General features: G+C 44.6%; 1 protein-coding gene across 4 annotated transcripts in view; it reads right to left on the reverse strand.

Annotated features, from left to right (window-relative positions):
* SERGEF (secretion regulating guanine nucleotide exchange factor) overlaps positions 1 to 10,594 on the reverse strand; it is a 205,914-nt gene extending 195,320 nt beyond the window's left edge. For 2 of the 4 annotated variants that reach the window (XM_058546083.1, XM_058546084.1), the window contains exons 1-4: positions 10,307 to 10,589; positions 6,497 to 6,632; positions 5,169 to 5,324; positions 3,395 to 3,489 (exon numbers count right to left, since the gene is read on the reverse strand). In XM_058546083.1, coding sequence (XP_058402066.1) covers positions 3,395 to 3,489; positions 5,169 to 5,324; positions 6,497 to 6,632; positions 10,307 to 10,366 — 447 coding nt within the window. In that variant the 5' untranslated portion in view covers positions 10,367 to 10,589. Of the gene's footprint in view, positions 1 to 3,394; positions 3,490 to 5,168; positions 5,325 to 6,496; positions 6,633 to 10,306 lie in introns of all 4 variants that reach the window. The other 2 variants (XM_058546081.1, XM_058546082.1) reach the window with 2 other exon arrangements.
* Positions 10,595 to 17,007: the final 6,413 nt, after the last annotated feature.

Genomic DNA, 17,007 nt, shown 5'->3' on the forward strand with positions numbered 1-17,007 from the left:
AGTGATGAGCGGTTCAGAGATGAGGTGATAAAAGGCACTGAGGGTTCCTGCTTGGCCTCTCTCTCTCATCACTCTTGGGGGATGCCAGATGCCACGTCTGAACAGTCCTATAGAGAGGCCCACCTGGCAAGGAACTGAAGCCTCCTGCCAGGTGTGAGAGCTCCGTCAGCCCAGCCGAGCCTCCAGCAGACCTTGTGCAGCCCTGGCTGACACCTTGACTACAACCTCATGAGACCAGCTACACTGTTCCCAGATTCCTGACTCTCAGAAACTATGAGATAATAAATTTGTTGTTTTAACCTGCTAAATTTTGGGGTCATTTATTACAGAGCAATAGATAACACATATCTCTTCTTTGGGCCAAACACCCCAATTCCATCAGCCATCACCTGTTTTCAAATTCCCTCCCCTTCTTGGTTTCTCTCCTCTAAATACACTCTTGTGACCCAAACTCCCTCTTTTAAAGGGACTGTATATACATCAATCACAGCCCCCATGGAGCTTTACCACATTCGTTTATTTATAGGTCCACAGTGTCTTTCCCAACTTCAGAGCCCTCAGAGGCAGGGTCCGAGTCTTATTCACCTTAACGCCTAGGGCCTAAGAACCAAACCCACACCACAACACATCCCAGATGCAGTCTGACCAGCACAAAGGACAGGGCTCTGGTCTCCCTCCTCTGGAGACCATACTTCTGTTAACGCAGCCCACGAGCATATTAGCTTTTGGGAAGATCAAACTGTACTGCTAATACAATCTGAACATATTGTCCTTCAAAATTTTTCCTTTAATTTTCTTTTTTTTTTTTTCAAAAGTAACTGAAGGGCTTTACATGTGGATTCAATCTTTTCAACACCACCTACCTCCATCCCTTCCTCTCCATCCCCACTGCTGCTGCTTTAGTTTGGGCCAGGATCATCTCTTCTCTGGATTATTAGCAAGAGATCCCTGAGCCACCTTTCTTCTCTCCATCCTCCGCACCACGCCACCCCTCTCTCCCTAACACACTGGTCTTACCGTTTGTCATACACTCCCTCCCCGATGCCCCCTCCCCACTGGCACTTCTACCACTGCCTTATATTCCAATCATACTAAACTGCCTGCAGTATCCCAAACCTTCCTGTTTTATGCTTCTATACCTTTGCTTACATGGTTCCTTCTGTCTGGCCTGTGCTTCTTTTGTACCTACTCTGTGCAACCTCCTATCTCAAGCCAGGTAAACTTCTACTCAACTCTCAAGACTCAGTACAAGCCTGTTCTCATCCCCCCTTCCCCTAAGAGTTCAATACTCCCCCTTTGGGGCGATACATGCATCTACCATAGTTCTAACATGGTGATGCATTTAGATGTTTCTATATCTAACACGTATTACTAAACTATAAGGCCCTCAAATCCTATGATTGGATCTTCCTAATCGCAGTGCCTATACACAATAGTTGCTTTTAAATAAATGAATGAATTTGTATTATATTTCACTTTGGCACATTCCTCCCACTGCTCTATAGGATACAGCCTGTCAAAACATTTTTACCTTCTGATTCTATCGTTCAACATATTTTAACCGTTGTTCCTCTCTGTCTTCTTTAATCATGTGGCTTAAGCTAAATTAATTATAACTCATATGTAGGTTCTTAAAAAGCCATCTATTTGCAATTGGAAGCTGTAACACTTCCTACAACAGGGACTACAGAGTCTAGACTTCTGTGCATACCATGTGCTATAGGCTGAATGTTTGTGTTCTTGTGAAATTCACATGTTGAGACCTAATCCCCAATGTGATGGTATTTGGAGGTGGCGCCTTTGGGAGGTGATTAAACCATGAGGGCAGAGCCCTTATGAAAGGGATTGATGCCCTTATATAAAAAAGAGACCCCAGAGAGTGCCTTTGCCCCTTCTGACATGTAAGGACACAGCGAAAAGACAACACTCTATGAACCAGGAAGTTGGCCCTCACCAAATCTGCCGGTGCCTTGATCTTGGACTTCCCAGCCTCTAGAACTGTGAGAAATAAATATTTGTGGTTTAGGCCACCCAGTCTTCGGTATTTTCGTTAGAGTAGCCCAAAGGGACTAAAACCCCATGGAAATCATGATCCCAAATAATAACCCACAGATCAACAATCGGAATTCAGCAAGATGACAGGAACAGACCCAAGCTCTTTCCAATGAAAACAGATCTCCCACCCTTAGTCAGAGTTTAAGGAAATTAGATATGAATGGAGCAGCTTAGGTTGTAGAATTCATTTTAGATTCTAGCATAACTTGTTTAAAAATTCACTTACAATATAATCTTCACAAAAATATGCACATTTTAAGTATGAGTGAAAGTATCAGTGAAAGAGCTCTGAACTCGGGCTGTCCAATATGGTAACCTCTAACTACATGTGGCTATAGAACACTGGAAACCTGACTAGACTGAATTGAGACATACTGCAAGTAAAAAATGTACACCAGAATTTAAAGTATAGAATCAAAGTACAGTATAAAATAAAGAATATAAAATACCTCATTAATAAAGATTTATATTGAAGACATACAAAATGAAATGATAATAGTTTAGATACACTGGATTAGTTTAAAAATTATTAAAATTAATTTCATCTACATGCCACAATACGGATGAAACTTAAAAACACCATGTGTAGTGAAAGAAGCCAGACACAAAAGGCCACACACTGTATAATTCTATTTATATAAAATGTCCAGAATAGGCAAATCCATAGAGACAGAGTAGCAGTTACCAGGGGCTGGGGGGAGGAGAGAATGGGAAGCGATTGCTATTGGGTATGTGGTGATGAAAATGTTCTAAAGTTAGATAATGGTGATGGCTGCACATCTCTAGGAATATACTAAAAACTACTGAATTATACGTTTTTAAAAGGTAAATTTTATGCTACATGAATTACATCTTAATAAAGCTATTGTTTTAAAATAATTTCACCTGTTTCTTTTTACTTTTTTAAATGGTGCTACTAGAAAATTTTAAATTACATATGTGGCTCACATTATATTTCTACTGGACAGAACTGGCCTACATCATTTACCTAGCTTAGTTTCTTTAGGCAAGTCACTGCTATCTGGACATGTTTCTAACATAGTTCCCACTATTACTAACTTTAGAATTGTAAAATGCCATTAATGTCTTTATAACATACATTACCTTTATTGTTTTATTTCACAAAAAATTATGAGAACTGACAGAGGTTTTTCACTCACAACATCCATCCCCTCAACCTAATTTTTCCCAGAAGAACCTGAGTTTTTCAACTTAAATTCTAACTATCCCATGGGTCTGCAGGGACCCGGCCAGCCTTTAGTCTGGTAAGGGATAACTGTAATACCCTGGAAACGTTTTAACAGGACACGGGCAAGTCAAGATTAGGTGCTGTCCTTACCTCAATGGCCTGGGGAACTACACATCTTCGAGGCCCATGAGGAACTCCTAATTGGCCAAAGGAGTTAGATCCACACGACAGAACTTGACCACTTTCTGCAAAATACAAATACTTAAATCGCAGATGACAGAAGTAAGATATCTGTGACCAACGGGCAAATGCTGAAGGAGGAGAAGAGCACAGGGAGTGAAGAGGAGCAAGCAGGGCCCTGGGCTTCAGCACATTCAAACCACAGTCCCTGCTTTTATTCCCCTGGGAGTAAAAACATTGGGCACGGGGGCTAAGTGCTTCACACAGACTCTCCATTACTCTACCTAATTAATGACAGACGAGCTGTGCAGAACACAGCCCAGGGCCTAATGCCGGAAGCAGAGGATACTTATCTTCCACTTTTCATGTCTCCATGTGATGGAATTTCCAGGCCTTTCTCCCTGTCCTTCCCCATACTCACTGCTTCCCAGGAAAGGGGGCAACCTAGCCCAGTGCTGAGTCTGGGAGCAGGAACAGGACATGTGTAGCTTGGCACTTTCCTGTCAGGCAGTCTGGGCTGACACATAGTAAGGGCTTCCCCTTTAGGGAGGCCTAGAGTTTGGAGGACAGGCTTGGATCAGAGGAGTGTTACCATAACCAGTTGGCCTGACACTTAATCCCGTCCTCCAGCTTAGCCTCTAGCAGTAAAAACCCAGCAGTGTGATCAACTGTGGGACTGCTCTGCACCATTCTCACAACTGGTTCCAAAAGTGAGCAGGAAACAACATTATCTGCAGACTCCCTACAACTTCAACACAGGCCCACACAAAGCACTTTAGAAATGAGAGCTAGTATTCACATTCTAATAATCACTACCAAATTCAATGCACCTGATGGAACCCCTCAGCAGAAGAGAGATGGGGACACCTGAGCAGGGTTTTAAAGAAGGGACAAGAGTTGAGGGGCTGTTCCAGACAGAGAACAGCATGGACTGTCTGGTATCACTAGACAGAAAGTACGAGGAGTGTGGAGAACAAACGACAAGGCAACAACAGTGACTGGTGGGAAGAGTACTTGGAGGCCATGAGCTAAAATACTTGGGGTTTGAGCTATGCCTGTGAGAACCCACAAGGGTCTGAGGCGGGGGTGACATGGTCAGAAGATGCCCTTGCCAGACGACTGTGACAAAGAGGGAGCCCAGTCAGAACTCTAGATGGTCCTTTCAGACAGGGTGCAGCTGAACAGAGAGGTCAAAAGTGCTTCCAGGGCGAAGTCAGCTGACACAGTAACTATCGCCAGCTGCTCCCAAGAGCATGATTCTATCAACCCTTGCCCATATCCCTCTACACCCTATTCTGCTACCTGGCTTTGCAGAGACCGAACAGTTGTACCCAGCCATATTTTTTTTTTAAATCCCTCTTCGGGCAAAAGCTGCCATTACTGTTTTGGCAGCCTTCGATTTCCTCACACTTCCCCACCACGTTCCCCCGTGAGTAACCCTTAGCTGGCACTACCAGCCGGCTAGCCCAGGCACACAGCTATCATGAACTTCTGGGACAGAAAGTGGCCACCAAAGGTGATTTAGATCATTTCTCAGTCTCTGGTAAAAGTTTTCCAACCCAAAGTTTTACTGTTAAAGCTTTCCTTGCAAAATGCACCCCGCAACTTTCCTTGACAACCAGAGAGAACATTTGCATGTGTTTTTAAACACAGCAAGACTTGCATTCAATCAGCGTCCCCACCATCACGCTGTTCTCACCCAGAGCCTTTGCGGTGATCAAGACTTACCTAGGAGTGACCTCACCTGTGAGTATAATGGTGAAATCCCAGCCACAGGCCACCTGTTGGATGGGACAGCCAAGGAGGGATTTGCAGGGGGTAAAATACAGGACATCCTCTGTGTGACCAAGCCCCAGCTGCCCATCTTTGTTCAGGCCACAAACAAAAAGGCTTCCTCCATCTGCAAAATATAAAGGCTTCAGTGATGATGAGCACAGGAGAAATTACAACTGCCAAATGGAGCAAAAGGATTTCACTAATTATTTGGAGTCACAGACCCAATAACTTTCTCCTCACTCACGTTATTCAGCCATGCATATTAACGTGCTCTGGACCAGAGGCACAAGGCCAAGGGGTTCAAATCTAATATCTAAATGGAAATTCCAAGTCCTACAGCAGTGGCCAATCAATCACCAAATTGAGCATCTACTGGAACAATAAAAGCCACCATTTATCAGTAGAATGTGCCAAGTACTGTTCTAAGAGCTTTCTGTCTGGGGCTGACTATCCTTTAGGCTCAGTGCCCAGGGCCCACAATACTTTCAGAGGCCCACAGAAGTGTTTTATTTTAAATTCTTTTAAAATAAGAAAAAATAAATGTAACAAGAATGAATATATAATACTAAATCTAGCCTGGATTACATTAACCTTTATATCAATGCAGTTGTAAAATATAATTTTAAATATTTCTTTATGGAGGAAGGGGATCACAAAGGCAAAAGTGCCAAGGACCCAAGAAAGTAATAATGCAGCCCTGATAACTCACTGATTCTGCTCATCCACTATCATTAGCCCCATGAAACAGAGAGGAAACTGTGGCACAGAGAAATTAAGTAATTTTCCCAAGGCCACACAGCAAATCAATAACAAAACCAGGATTTGAACCCAGGCAGTTTAATTCCAGAGCTCATATTCTTCACTAGGATGCAATATGCTCTCTTTTACAATTTTACAGCACTTGTAGTACGTGTTGAGTACTATCCTAGGTACTGTGAGGGAAGATTAAGGAAAATACAAAGCTCTTGCTCTCAAGAAATATTCAATCTAATTGCAAAGACTTCTAACTCATATGTGAAAGTTAAATAGCAATACATGGTATAAAATGTGATAGACGTTGCAACATTGCCACTAATTTGTCTTGTAACCTTAAGCAGTCAGTTATCCTCTCTGAATCTCATTTATATGAAGTCCTTTCAGCTCTGACAATCTAGGATTCTCTGATGGTAACTTGGCTCCTCCACAAAAATGTTTTCCTCTACAAAATACAAAAGGCTAAAAGATGACAATATAACTCCCTAGGGGAAAATATCTAAATAAGAAAATTCAGGGCTCTCTACTCGAGAAGGAAGTTACCTGTGACTACAGCAGAGTGGCCCCCTCCTCCTGTGATCCTCCTGACACACCTCGGTTTACAGAAGTCATTCAGCTGCTGGGGCAGAAGCACATCTTCCTTATGGCCAAGGCCAAGTTGCCCATAGCTGTTCGCACCCTAGGGGTAAAATAAGCCAAGGGTAAAAAAGTATGGGAACCCCAACTGTCAATGTGTACTTACCTGTCCCTATCTTGCTCACCTTCACACCTCTCAGAGCCTATAACAGAGGAGATTTCACAGGCTTATTCTCAAGAGGTTGTCATAAGCAACCCACACTTAGCAGGTGGGTCCCATCCCCACACCACCACCATTTCCATGTGAGAGGAGCCCTTAGCATCCACAACTAATCCAATGATACTCCTCGCCTTCCCTTCCAATGCCCAGCCCCCATGCATTCCCTTTGAGGGACAGCATGGGAGTTCCTTCTGATAAAAGCTAATTATCTAGGGAGACTAAGGAAAGAAATAAGGAGGGCAAATATGAACAAAGTGAGTGGGAAATGCCCTGGGACCAGATCTTGTCCCTTCTTCCCACATGCTGACTGGAAAAACTGCAATGACTTTCTCTAACCAAAGGTAGCTAAGGATTTAGTGCCATCAAGCAAGGCACATCATTGTTATTCCATTTGTACAAAGAGGTTGGCAAGGATCTCTAAGCGCCTTTCCAAGTACAATGTTTTGTGACTCTAAGATTCACATGATGAGATTCCTATAAGGGAACAGATTTCCCCTTGGTGGGCAATATGTCTATCATTGTTATTATATAATAAAGGTCCAGAATCCCTAATCCAAAACCCTCGCAGCCAGATGTATTTCAGATTCAGAATTTTATAGACTCAAGAACAGCAATACCATACATAAATCATACACACTACTGCAAGGTCCAGGAGTAGCACTCATAAGCAAAACAGTATTATTCTGCAGTAAAAGCTACAAATACTTACAGTAAGTGGGCAAAGACTATAAAGACCCTTATGTCAGGTCAGTGTGGGGTTTTCAGAGCTTTTTGTTTTCAAAATTGGAGACAAAGAGTTGTAGACCTGCAGGGAGAATCTTATTAAGATTTCAGGAATCCTTACAATTTCTCTAAGTATCTACTCCTGGCTGGTTCTTCCTAGAGGTGAGTAGTAAAACCTTTAAAATGTGTTCATTTTTGAAGACACCTGAATGAGAAAAAGTGATTTAAAACAACTACAAAAAATACACACATGCAAACTCCTAGCCCTTGTGGTCTATTCCACAGCCTTTCTGGGCTGCAAGGACTCCCAGAGAAGAGCAAACCAGGGCAGGGGCACAGGCCCCAGAGGCCCTCAGAAGCCATATTAGCTACCAATTACTGAGTGCTTCTCCATGGGCTGGGCATTCACCTTTAATCCTCACAACAACCAGGGAGATGGGCATTATCACTCTCACTTTACGGGTGAAGAAACCAAGGCTCAGAGAGATGAAGTAACTTTCTACAGTCACACAGCTAGGCAGGCAACAAGCTGGATGCCCTGTTCCTTTCATTGTACCATACTCTAAGAAAAAAGAAAAAACAGGATATATAGTGAAACAGCCGAGGCTTACCTGGCAGGAGGCTAACTGTACAACCCTACCTAAAATAATACCCCCATCACTTTATCCCCTTTTTCTGCCCTATTTTTCTTCATGGCACTCCCTGACATTACACTATATATTTGTTTACTTGTTTACTGTCCACCCCCTACACTCCATGAGGGGAGGAACTTCGTTTTGCTCACTGCTATGCCCCCTGCATCTGAAACTCTGCTGGCCCAGAGAAGGTGTGCATATATTTTATAGCGAATGACTCTAAGGCCCTGCGAGTCCCTACCTAGGAAAGATCAATGCAAGTCTTGCAGTGTGAAGTGGAGTGTATGTGCACAGGATTTCTCCACCAGCCCTGAGACCTCTGTGGCTGCCCCATTACCAGGATTGCAGGCTGCCGAACAGAAAGTAAGGGAGGGAGACACAGGCACTCTGGGATTCAAATTACGGCACTCAATTTTTGTAATGCAGCAAGAGGCCCTAAATCCAGGATAAAGCAAAATGAAGGAAAATTTAATACAACATATTACAGTTCTATTTGCCTCTCTTCCTTACAAACATTCCAGACACCCCCACACACACACCTTCAAGGAGGTAAATCCCCTTGTTATGGACTGAATCGTGTTCCCCTAAAATTAATTTGTTGAAGCTCTAACCTCCAGGACCTCAGAATGTGACTATATTTGGACATGGGGCCTTTAAAAAGGTAATTATGGTTAACTGAGACCATACAGGTGGGTCCCTAATCCCGTATGACTGGTACCATTTTAAGAAGAGACACCAGATGCTCTCGCACAGAGAAGAAGCCACATGAGGACACAGAGAGAAGGCAGCTATCTGTGAGCCAAAGAAAGATGCCTCAGAAGAAATTAAACCTGCTAACACCTAGATCTTGGACTTCTGGCCTCCAGAACTGTGAGAAAATAAATTTCCATTGTTTATGCCTCTCAGTCTGTGGTATTTTGTTATGGCAGCCCTAGCAAAAGCAGATTATGCAGCAGGAAGAACACACCAGCAGGCCTCCAAACTCAGCACTGGGGTTAGGTTCAACCACACCTTTGTTTCACAGGGGCAAGGCCATATCTGACACACAGACCCCAGTCCCCTGGGGAAAAAGCCAGAGCCAGCACCCACCCCAGGCACACATTCAATCCCCAACTCCACCCCCAGCTGAAGCGCCACCCCAAGGATGCTCAGACAGCCAGGCTACCTCAGGCCACACCACGCTCTCCCTTCCGCCAGTCTGCAGCCTGACATTCAACAAGTTCTGTCTGGTACTGATATCACCTTTTTAAAATTAACCAATACATACTGGTTTTAACTGCAATATAGATGTCATCCCCCCCTCCCAACACAAGAGCTGGAAGTCTTTGACTCGTGTGTTTTTCCCAGAGGACCAGTACATAGCTCGGCACACACAGGTATTCATTCATTCGTCAACAAGTATTTACTGAGCACCCTACAATGTGCCAGACACCCCGAACAAAATAGACACAGTACCCACCCTTATGACGCTTACGTTCCAGCCAAGGAGACTGACTTTCACAAATTACATATTTCATTACAGTTGTGATCCGTGCTATTAAGAACTACAAGACACTCCGTCTGCTTGTTCTTGAGCATCTGGTCGGATGCCTGCCACACACTCCTGGGCAAAGACCCACCCACGACACATAAAGATGACCCTGTCTCTCGGTGCTCCCGTCAAACCAAAACCAGAGCAAGACCCCCACGCCCCCAGTACAGGCAAGATGCAGTCACAGCGGAATATCAGCAAATATGCAGTGTCCCCGCCTCGTGCACGGCCAAACGCCGCAGGCAGGGGTGGGGCTGGGCAAGGGCCCGCATCCTCCGAGCAACGGGAGTGTGGGGAGCACAGGTGGCCCCACAGGGCTCCGGGGCGGGGCAGTCCTCTCCCTACGGAGCCTCCACGCTGTCTTCCCGGCGCCATCCGGGCCTGAGGGCTCCCGCGGAACCGGACGCTCGGCCCGGAGGCAGGTTCTTCCCACGGCGCCGCAGCCCCTCCGGTCAGGACCCCTCCAGCCAACAGGCCCCTAAGTCACCCCGCGAAGACCCTTCCCTCCCCGCCCTCTCCTCCTCAGCGTCCAGCCCAGGATCCTCCAACCCAAAGGCAGACTCCGGCCTTGGCCGCGGAGCCACAGCCCGCCCCCGCCGAGGCCGGGAGCTCCCAGCGCCCGCGCGCCCCCAGTCCCAGCGGCCGCGGCCGGGGGCGGAGTCACGTACCCAGGCGAAGAGCGCGGCCGCCGCAGGGCCGGCCTCCGAGGCGCTCTGCTCGCGCGCCATGCGGGGACGCTCCGCCGGCGCTTCCGGGAGGGGCTGGGGCGGGGAAGGGGCGGCCGGGGGAGGGATTGGACACTGGGTGGTGGGGCCGCCGCGGGAAGGAGTCTGTGGTTGGGAGGGGCCCGCCGCGGGGGAGGGATCTGTGGGGAGGAGGGAAGGGCCCGTCGGGAGAGGGGGGTCTGTGGTGGGCGAGGGGGCCCCGGGGGGAGGGAGGCCGCCAGGGGAGGGGCCGCCGGGGGAGGGGGCCCTCGGGGGAGGGGCCCGCCGGGGGAGGAATTGGAGACTGGGCGGTGGGGTCGGCGCGGGAAGGAGTCTGTGGTTGGGAGGGGCGGTACGGGGGCGGGGCCCGTCAGGGGAGGGATTGGTGACTGGGGGTATAGGACTGGCACGGGGGAGGGGCCCGCCGGGGGAGGGGCCCGCCGGGGGAGGGGCCCGCCGGGGGAGGGGTCTACGGCGGGCGGGAGCGCCGCAGCCGCCTCCCCGGCCGCCTCTGGAGCCGCCTCCAGTCGCGCAGCTCGGGCGGCTCTGAGAGTCTCCGTCTGGGGCCTCCTGTCTCAAAGGGCGGGTCTGCCTCTCTCTCCCACCCCTCGCACTCTTTATTTTTAGTAATGATTCTGTGCGAAGGCACTACGCTCCCTCACGTTTTTGTCTCCTTGGAGTCCCAGGACAGCCCAGAGAGGCTGACAGGACAGGGATTGTATTTGACGGGGAAGAAATTGAGCCCGAGAGGGAGTGGAAAGAGTCCTGCCCCGCTGTCTTAGGCCGAACTGTCTTTGGGCCTGCTTTGCTGTGGGTTTGCAAACTCCGAGGGAGCTTGTGGGTAGGCGCGTGTAGTGTCGTACTACACTGTGGCGGTGTCGCCTTCAGCGCCTGGCACGGAGCGGGAATTTGCACCCAGGAGCACTGACCTGAGGAGGCTGGTTCTCGTGGATTCATCTTGGGGCGGCCTTCTAACCCTCAGCGCTCTGAGCACGCCCCTGCCCTGACTGATCATTAATACTGGATAATTTTCATCCAACAAAGATTTTCGTATAAAATGGTTTTTATCAGACACCCTCATAGGCTGCTGGTGGGAGCTAAGTACAATTTTCGTGAAGGACAACGTGGCAGTGCATGTTAGGAAGATGAAGATAAATAGATATTTAACTCGTAATTCCACTTTTGTTAATTTTTCACAAGAAAATAATCAGAGCTGTGCACAAAGACTTAGACTGCAAGTTATCCTTATGGGATTCCATATAATAGGAAAGAACTTATTACCTGAAAGTCCAAAAATAAATTGATTAAATTATGGCATAGCCATGCAATGGAATACTAGGCTGCCATTAAAAGATATGTTTTGGAAGATATTAAATAAGGGGAAAGTGTTCATGATATGTTGTTAAAATAAGTATTATACCAATTTTCCATACACACACACACACACATACTCGGGGTGGTGGATTACAAGTGATTTTTATTTTCTTTTTTGTCCTTTTTTGTACATAACTCACATTTCCCAAGCCACACATTATCTTGTGGGTACAAATGGTGTCACATTAAAGATGATAATCCATATTCACTAGTACTGGACCCCTCTGCTGACACAAGTCTCCAGTACTCATCACCCTTTATGCCTGGGAGCTCTGGAAAATGTTTCCAGTGAGCACTTACAGTTCTTTCCTGTTTTTTCACTCCACCCACTCCTTGGTGTTTCCACCTGTAAGACCCCTTAAGGGCAGCACCTCATCTTTACCTCTTGCCTGTGGCATCTTGAGAACATCAATGACCATGCTAAGAAAAATGCAAACTTTAGAGAGGCAAAGCAGCTCTTCATCCTCCGGAGACCTTGATGTGCAAAAACGATACCATGTTTGCTGATTGGTTCATATGAGTGTTCCTTATGTTATATGACCATTCCTTTAAAGCATGTGTAATAGGATGTAAAAATGGGACCCTTCCCGTCTCAGTTTTGGCTGAGACTCCAAGGCAGTAAGTGCCAATTACTCCCACATTATTAAGTGAGATACAAGACCACCAAAGCAGGACTTGTGGAGGAGGTATCTAAAAACCAGTGTATGACTTCCAGTCTATGAAAGATGTTGGAGAGGCTGAGAGAGAATTCTGAGTGGATATGTGGCAATGGATGTCAATGTGCTGTGAGTCCTGCTCTCCTCATGTCTAAGGAAAGGTGTGCTTCAGAGGGCCACTAAGAGACTGTGATATGTCCCTCCAGATTGGGGCCTGGGCAGGCTGCTGTCCAGTTGGTGCTGAGAAGTCCAATGGCTTGTGGCCAGATAACTGCTTTGATAATTGAGCAAAGAGAGATTGACACTTTGGAGAGATCTTTCATGCTCAGAGTTTCTCAAGACAAAGAATGTCTGAGTATCTCCCATGTGAGTGTTTCCCATGCATGAGCAAATTGGCCAAGGGGTGGTCTCAGACCCTGTCCAAGGGAATTTCTGGAGGGGTGAAGTGACACCCACAAGAGAGTTGACCACTAGATTCCTAGAGGCTGAGTGAGATGAATTCAACAGCCCAAAGAGATACATTTACCCACATCAAGAGAGCCCGAGAAATAAGAAGTGGGAAGGTCTCCCAAAACAGCCACAGAGAATGAGAGTCAGCTTTAAATACTTACCAAGTACAGAAAGCACATATGCCAACTCACATTATCAGACCAAAAAGAACTTTCTACTCCTTACCTGTCCTCCCCATCACCATTCCCAAACCCTGGAGGAGCCAGAGGCATCCCAGAGAGTGAAGAAGCAGGAGCAAGAAAATAAGAAACTAAGCACACACCTTCCTTTCTCAATTCCAGAGAAGAAAAACTTTAACCTTTCATAAAGTTTGATGTTTTGAACTTTTACACAAGACTGGACTTTTAAAATACTCAAATGAGAGTATGTGTGTCTGTGTGTGTCTGTGTGTGTGTGTTTGTGTGAGAAAGAGAGAGAGAGAGATTAGAAGCTAAAGACTGAGAGTGAGCAGAAACTTAACAGCAGGGACCTGAGATATCAACCAAAGGGGCAAGGAGGAAGTACCCAGATTCAGTTTTAACAGAGAGAGGGTCTGGGAGAATACAGTTGTTTCCTGATTTCACGCCTTGAATGTACATGCATCAATACTTCAGCTAACTTACAGTTATATCCTTAATACAATTTCTTGGAAGTGTTGAGATGTTTCAACTATTTCAACTATGTAGACGCCACTGACTAGCTCTTCCTTGAGCTACAGTTCTTTTTTTTTTTTTTTTTTGTGAGGAAGATCAGCCCTGAGCTAACATCCGTGCTAATCCTCCTCTTTTTGCTGAGGAAGACCGGCTCTGAGCTAACATCTATTGCCAATCCTCCTCCTTTTTTTTTTTTTCCCCCAAAGCCCCAGTAGATAGTTGTATGTCATAGCTGCACATCCTCCTAGTTGCTGTATGTGGGACGCGGCCTCAGCATGGCCGGAGAAGCGGTGCCTCGGTGTGCGCCCAGGATCTGAACCCAGGCTGCCAGTAGCGAAGCGCACACACTTAACCGCTAAGCCATGGGACCGGCCCCTGAGCTACAGTTCTTGAATGGCTAGATTTAAACTCTTTGGTGGTGTCACTTTCAGATGCCTTGTCTCCCCATAAGAAGAAAATGTAAAGTATTTGGGGCCATACAGACTAGATCTCTGTACCATACAGGTTAGGAAATTTTTTCCCATTAGTTTATCTTATTTGATCTTCTCACTATTACTGGTATGATTAAGTATTGTTAGGACCATTATTTCATAGATGAGAAAACTGAGGCTCAAAGAAGTTAAATGATTTACCCTAAGGTCAGATTTCTGCTTTGGATAAAGGCAGATTAGCTAGCTGCAGACTAATTCTCTCACCAAAACAACTAGCAAAATTGGGGAAACATTTTTAAAATCTGTTTCAAGTCACTGGAGGGCTATCAAAGCAGCCAGAACTTGAAGGGCCAAGATCTGGAGGCTGAGCAATTATATTTGGCATTACTCTTCTGCTTGAAGCACTTGCTAGTTAGCAAGCAGTGACTTGGAGACTAAGAAACTGGGCTGAAAGCTGCAACTGAGAAGCTGAGAAATTGAATTACTTTTAGCAATTTTATGGGGGCAGGGGGATGAGAGTGAAGGAGGGGACAAATGTCGGAGCCCAGGGTCCCCATGGAGAAGCCCTTGTCCACACCCATAGCTTTCCTTTAGGATCCCCAAAGGGCTGCACCCTAAAAGTAGAGGTGACCTGGAAACAGACCAGCCCTCACAAAGACTGAAGCTCAGCTCAAATTGGCTTAATCCCTGATTGGACTAAGGAGATCTTCCCATGCCATTATATACTACCTGCTAGAAGCAAACGTGAATTCCCTCTGGAGGAAGATAAAATCATCCAGAAGCTATGGGGGTCTCTGATTAGGAGAGTGATTACATTAAAGATTCTTTACATATGATAATAAGTTTCTTTTACAAAGTCCTCTCATAACAGAATTCCTCCAATAACCCAGGGAAGTAGATTTAGCTCATTTTCCAGATGAGGAACATGAGTTGAGACTTTATCCAGAATTCTGAAAAGTAGTTACTCTAGTTTCCAGATTTGGCTTCCCTTATATCTCATATTCATAGGCTTTTTAAGAATTGATGTTATAGATTTCTTAAACTACAAAAATTGCTAACATATATTTAAATCAGTTTTAACATATGTTTGACAAAAAATAAATGCTTGCTGAGAACACGAATTTTGTGTTAATTTATTATCCAGTTGAATAACAAACTTGCAAATCATAGTACATAGTAAAAATAAAGACTAGACTGAAATAGACCACAGTATCTTTATACATTTCCTAGAAATTAATATATGAACTCTATTTTATGTTCCTTTAGAGTATTCCAGAATTTTTTCTTTTTTCAGTTTGGAAGCCAACTTAAAAATTAACTATAATTCTGTACATTTTGGTGTGTCATTATACTGTATAACTCCAAATGACAAAATAGGCAGATTAAGAAATGTAGGCATTCTGACAACCAACTTTTGGAGCTTTCTTCAGAAAGTCAGGAAAACATCATCTATGTCTTCGAGTAATAACTCACTGATTAAGAATTATGAACCAAACTTTTGGTTCAATTATGTTCTCATATTTGAATAACTATTAACATATTCTTAGATGCTTTGTAGATATATATTTAAAATGCATGAAAATTCTAAGACTCTCAGGATTCCTGATTTATCAAATATCACAAATCCAGAGGTTAGAAGAAAGAACTGAAATCAATCATTAAATATTTCCATTATTCTGAAGTTGTGAATTATAATGGTTGTGCCTTAACATTTATTTCAGTGTGCTTTAGTCATAGAGTGATTTTAAATATCATGATTTTAAAATTCAATAACTATGATTCTTTACCATGATCAAGGTTGTATGAAAATAACCAGACACAGTATGCATAATTTGCTGTTATCTACAGTATACAGTATGCTGTTATAATTTGCTATCTATCATGGTTTGCTTACAATAGATTTCCTTGCAACCAAATACACTAAGTATAAACCAGCTAATCAATATTTCAAATGATTTTAGATTAGGTGACTTAGATCTGTTACCATCAAACGTATACTTAACAGTCGATCAACTATTAAAATTTATAAGTAATGTAAAAATCTGAAATAGCATGAATTACTCTTCCCAATTCTATTTCCTTGTATAACATAAAATGAAATAATTTTTTTTAAAGTTTTAAATAATTTCTTTTGAGGTCTAAAAAGCATTAAAAGATCTAGTGATCTGATGAAATAAAACATGTTAAATGGTATATAATGTGACTATGCATGTGAAAAAAATAAGGCCACAATTCTTTAAGTAGCTGATTAAGACTGGAAAATTAACTTAAAATATGACCCTTACTATACCATGAACAGAAATGAGATCCCTGGGAGAGGAAGCTGATGGGATGTAATACTCAGGTGATTCGGAGTTCCTTTTGGACCTGTTGAGTTTGAGATACTTGACAGGCTGCCATGTTACACAACCCCATTTCATTCTACATGAATGGTGCCACAAGGAGTTGTACAACATTGGCCTAACTTATGGGACATCTAGATGGAAATATCCAGCAGGCAGCTGGAATTAAGAGGCAGAAACTCAAGAAAAATGTCACAGTTAGAACTGCAAATATGAGAGTCAACCAAAAGAAGAATTGGAGTCGTGGACATGGATGACATTTCTCATGAAGAGATGGCAGAGACGGAGGAGGGCCAAAGACAGAAACTTGAGGAAAGTCTTCCTTTAGGGGGCAGGAGGAGGAAAGGAGCAAGTTAAGGAGACCCAGCATGTATTCAGGACTTCAGCTTTACTTGTTTATATCAGGCCTGTACTACGGTACTATCCGTACTCCCTGTACTACACAGCTGACGTAAAAACCAATCCTTGTAACCCCTTGTGTTATTATAGTGTCAGTCCTAAAATGGTCTCCTTGACCTTTCTTACATTCCATTTCCTCTTCATTTCCTCACCCTCTACCCTCATGACTTGCCTTCCTATTTATGGTCTCACCTTACGCCTTGGAAATAAAGTGCTTGACACTGCTTTTCCACCTTTAACTTTGTGCTTCTCTCATCTGTCTCAGTTTGAACTCTCCCTTTGACAACACTGTCTCCTGCTAACCTGAGGACAATCCCATCA

The sequence above is a fragment of the Diceros bicornis genome, chromosome 7 (genome assembly GCF_020826845.1).
Source record: "Diceros bicornis minor isolate mBicDic1 chromosome 7, mDicBic1.mat.cur, whole genome shotgun sequence".
Classification (NCBI taxonomy): Eukaryota; Metazoa; Chordata; class Mammalia; order Perissodactyla; family Rhinocerotidae; genus Diceros; species Diceros bicornis.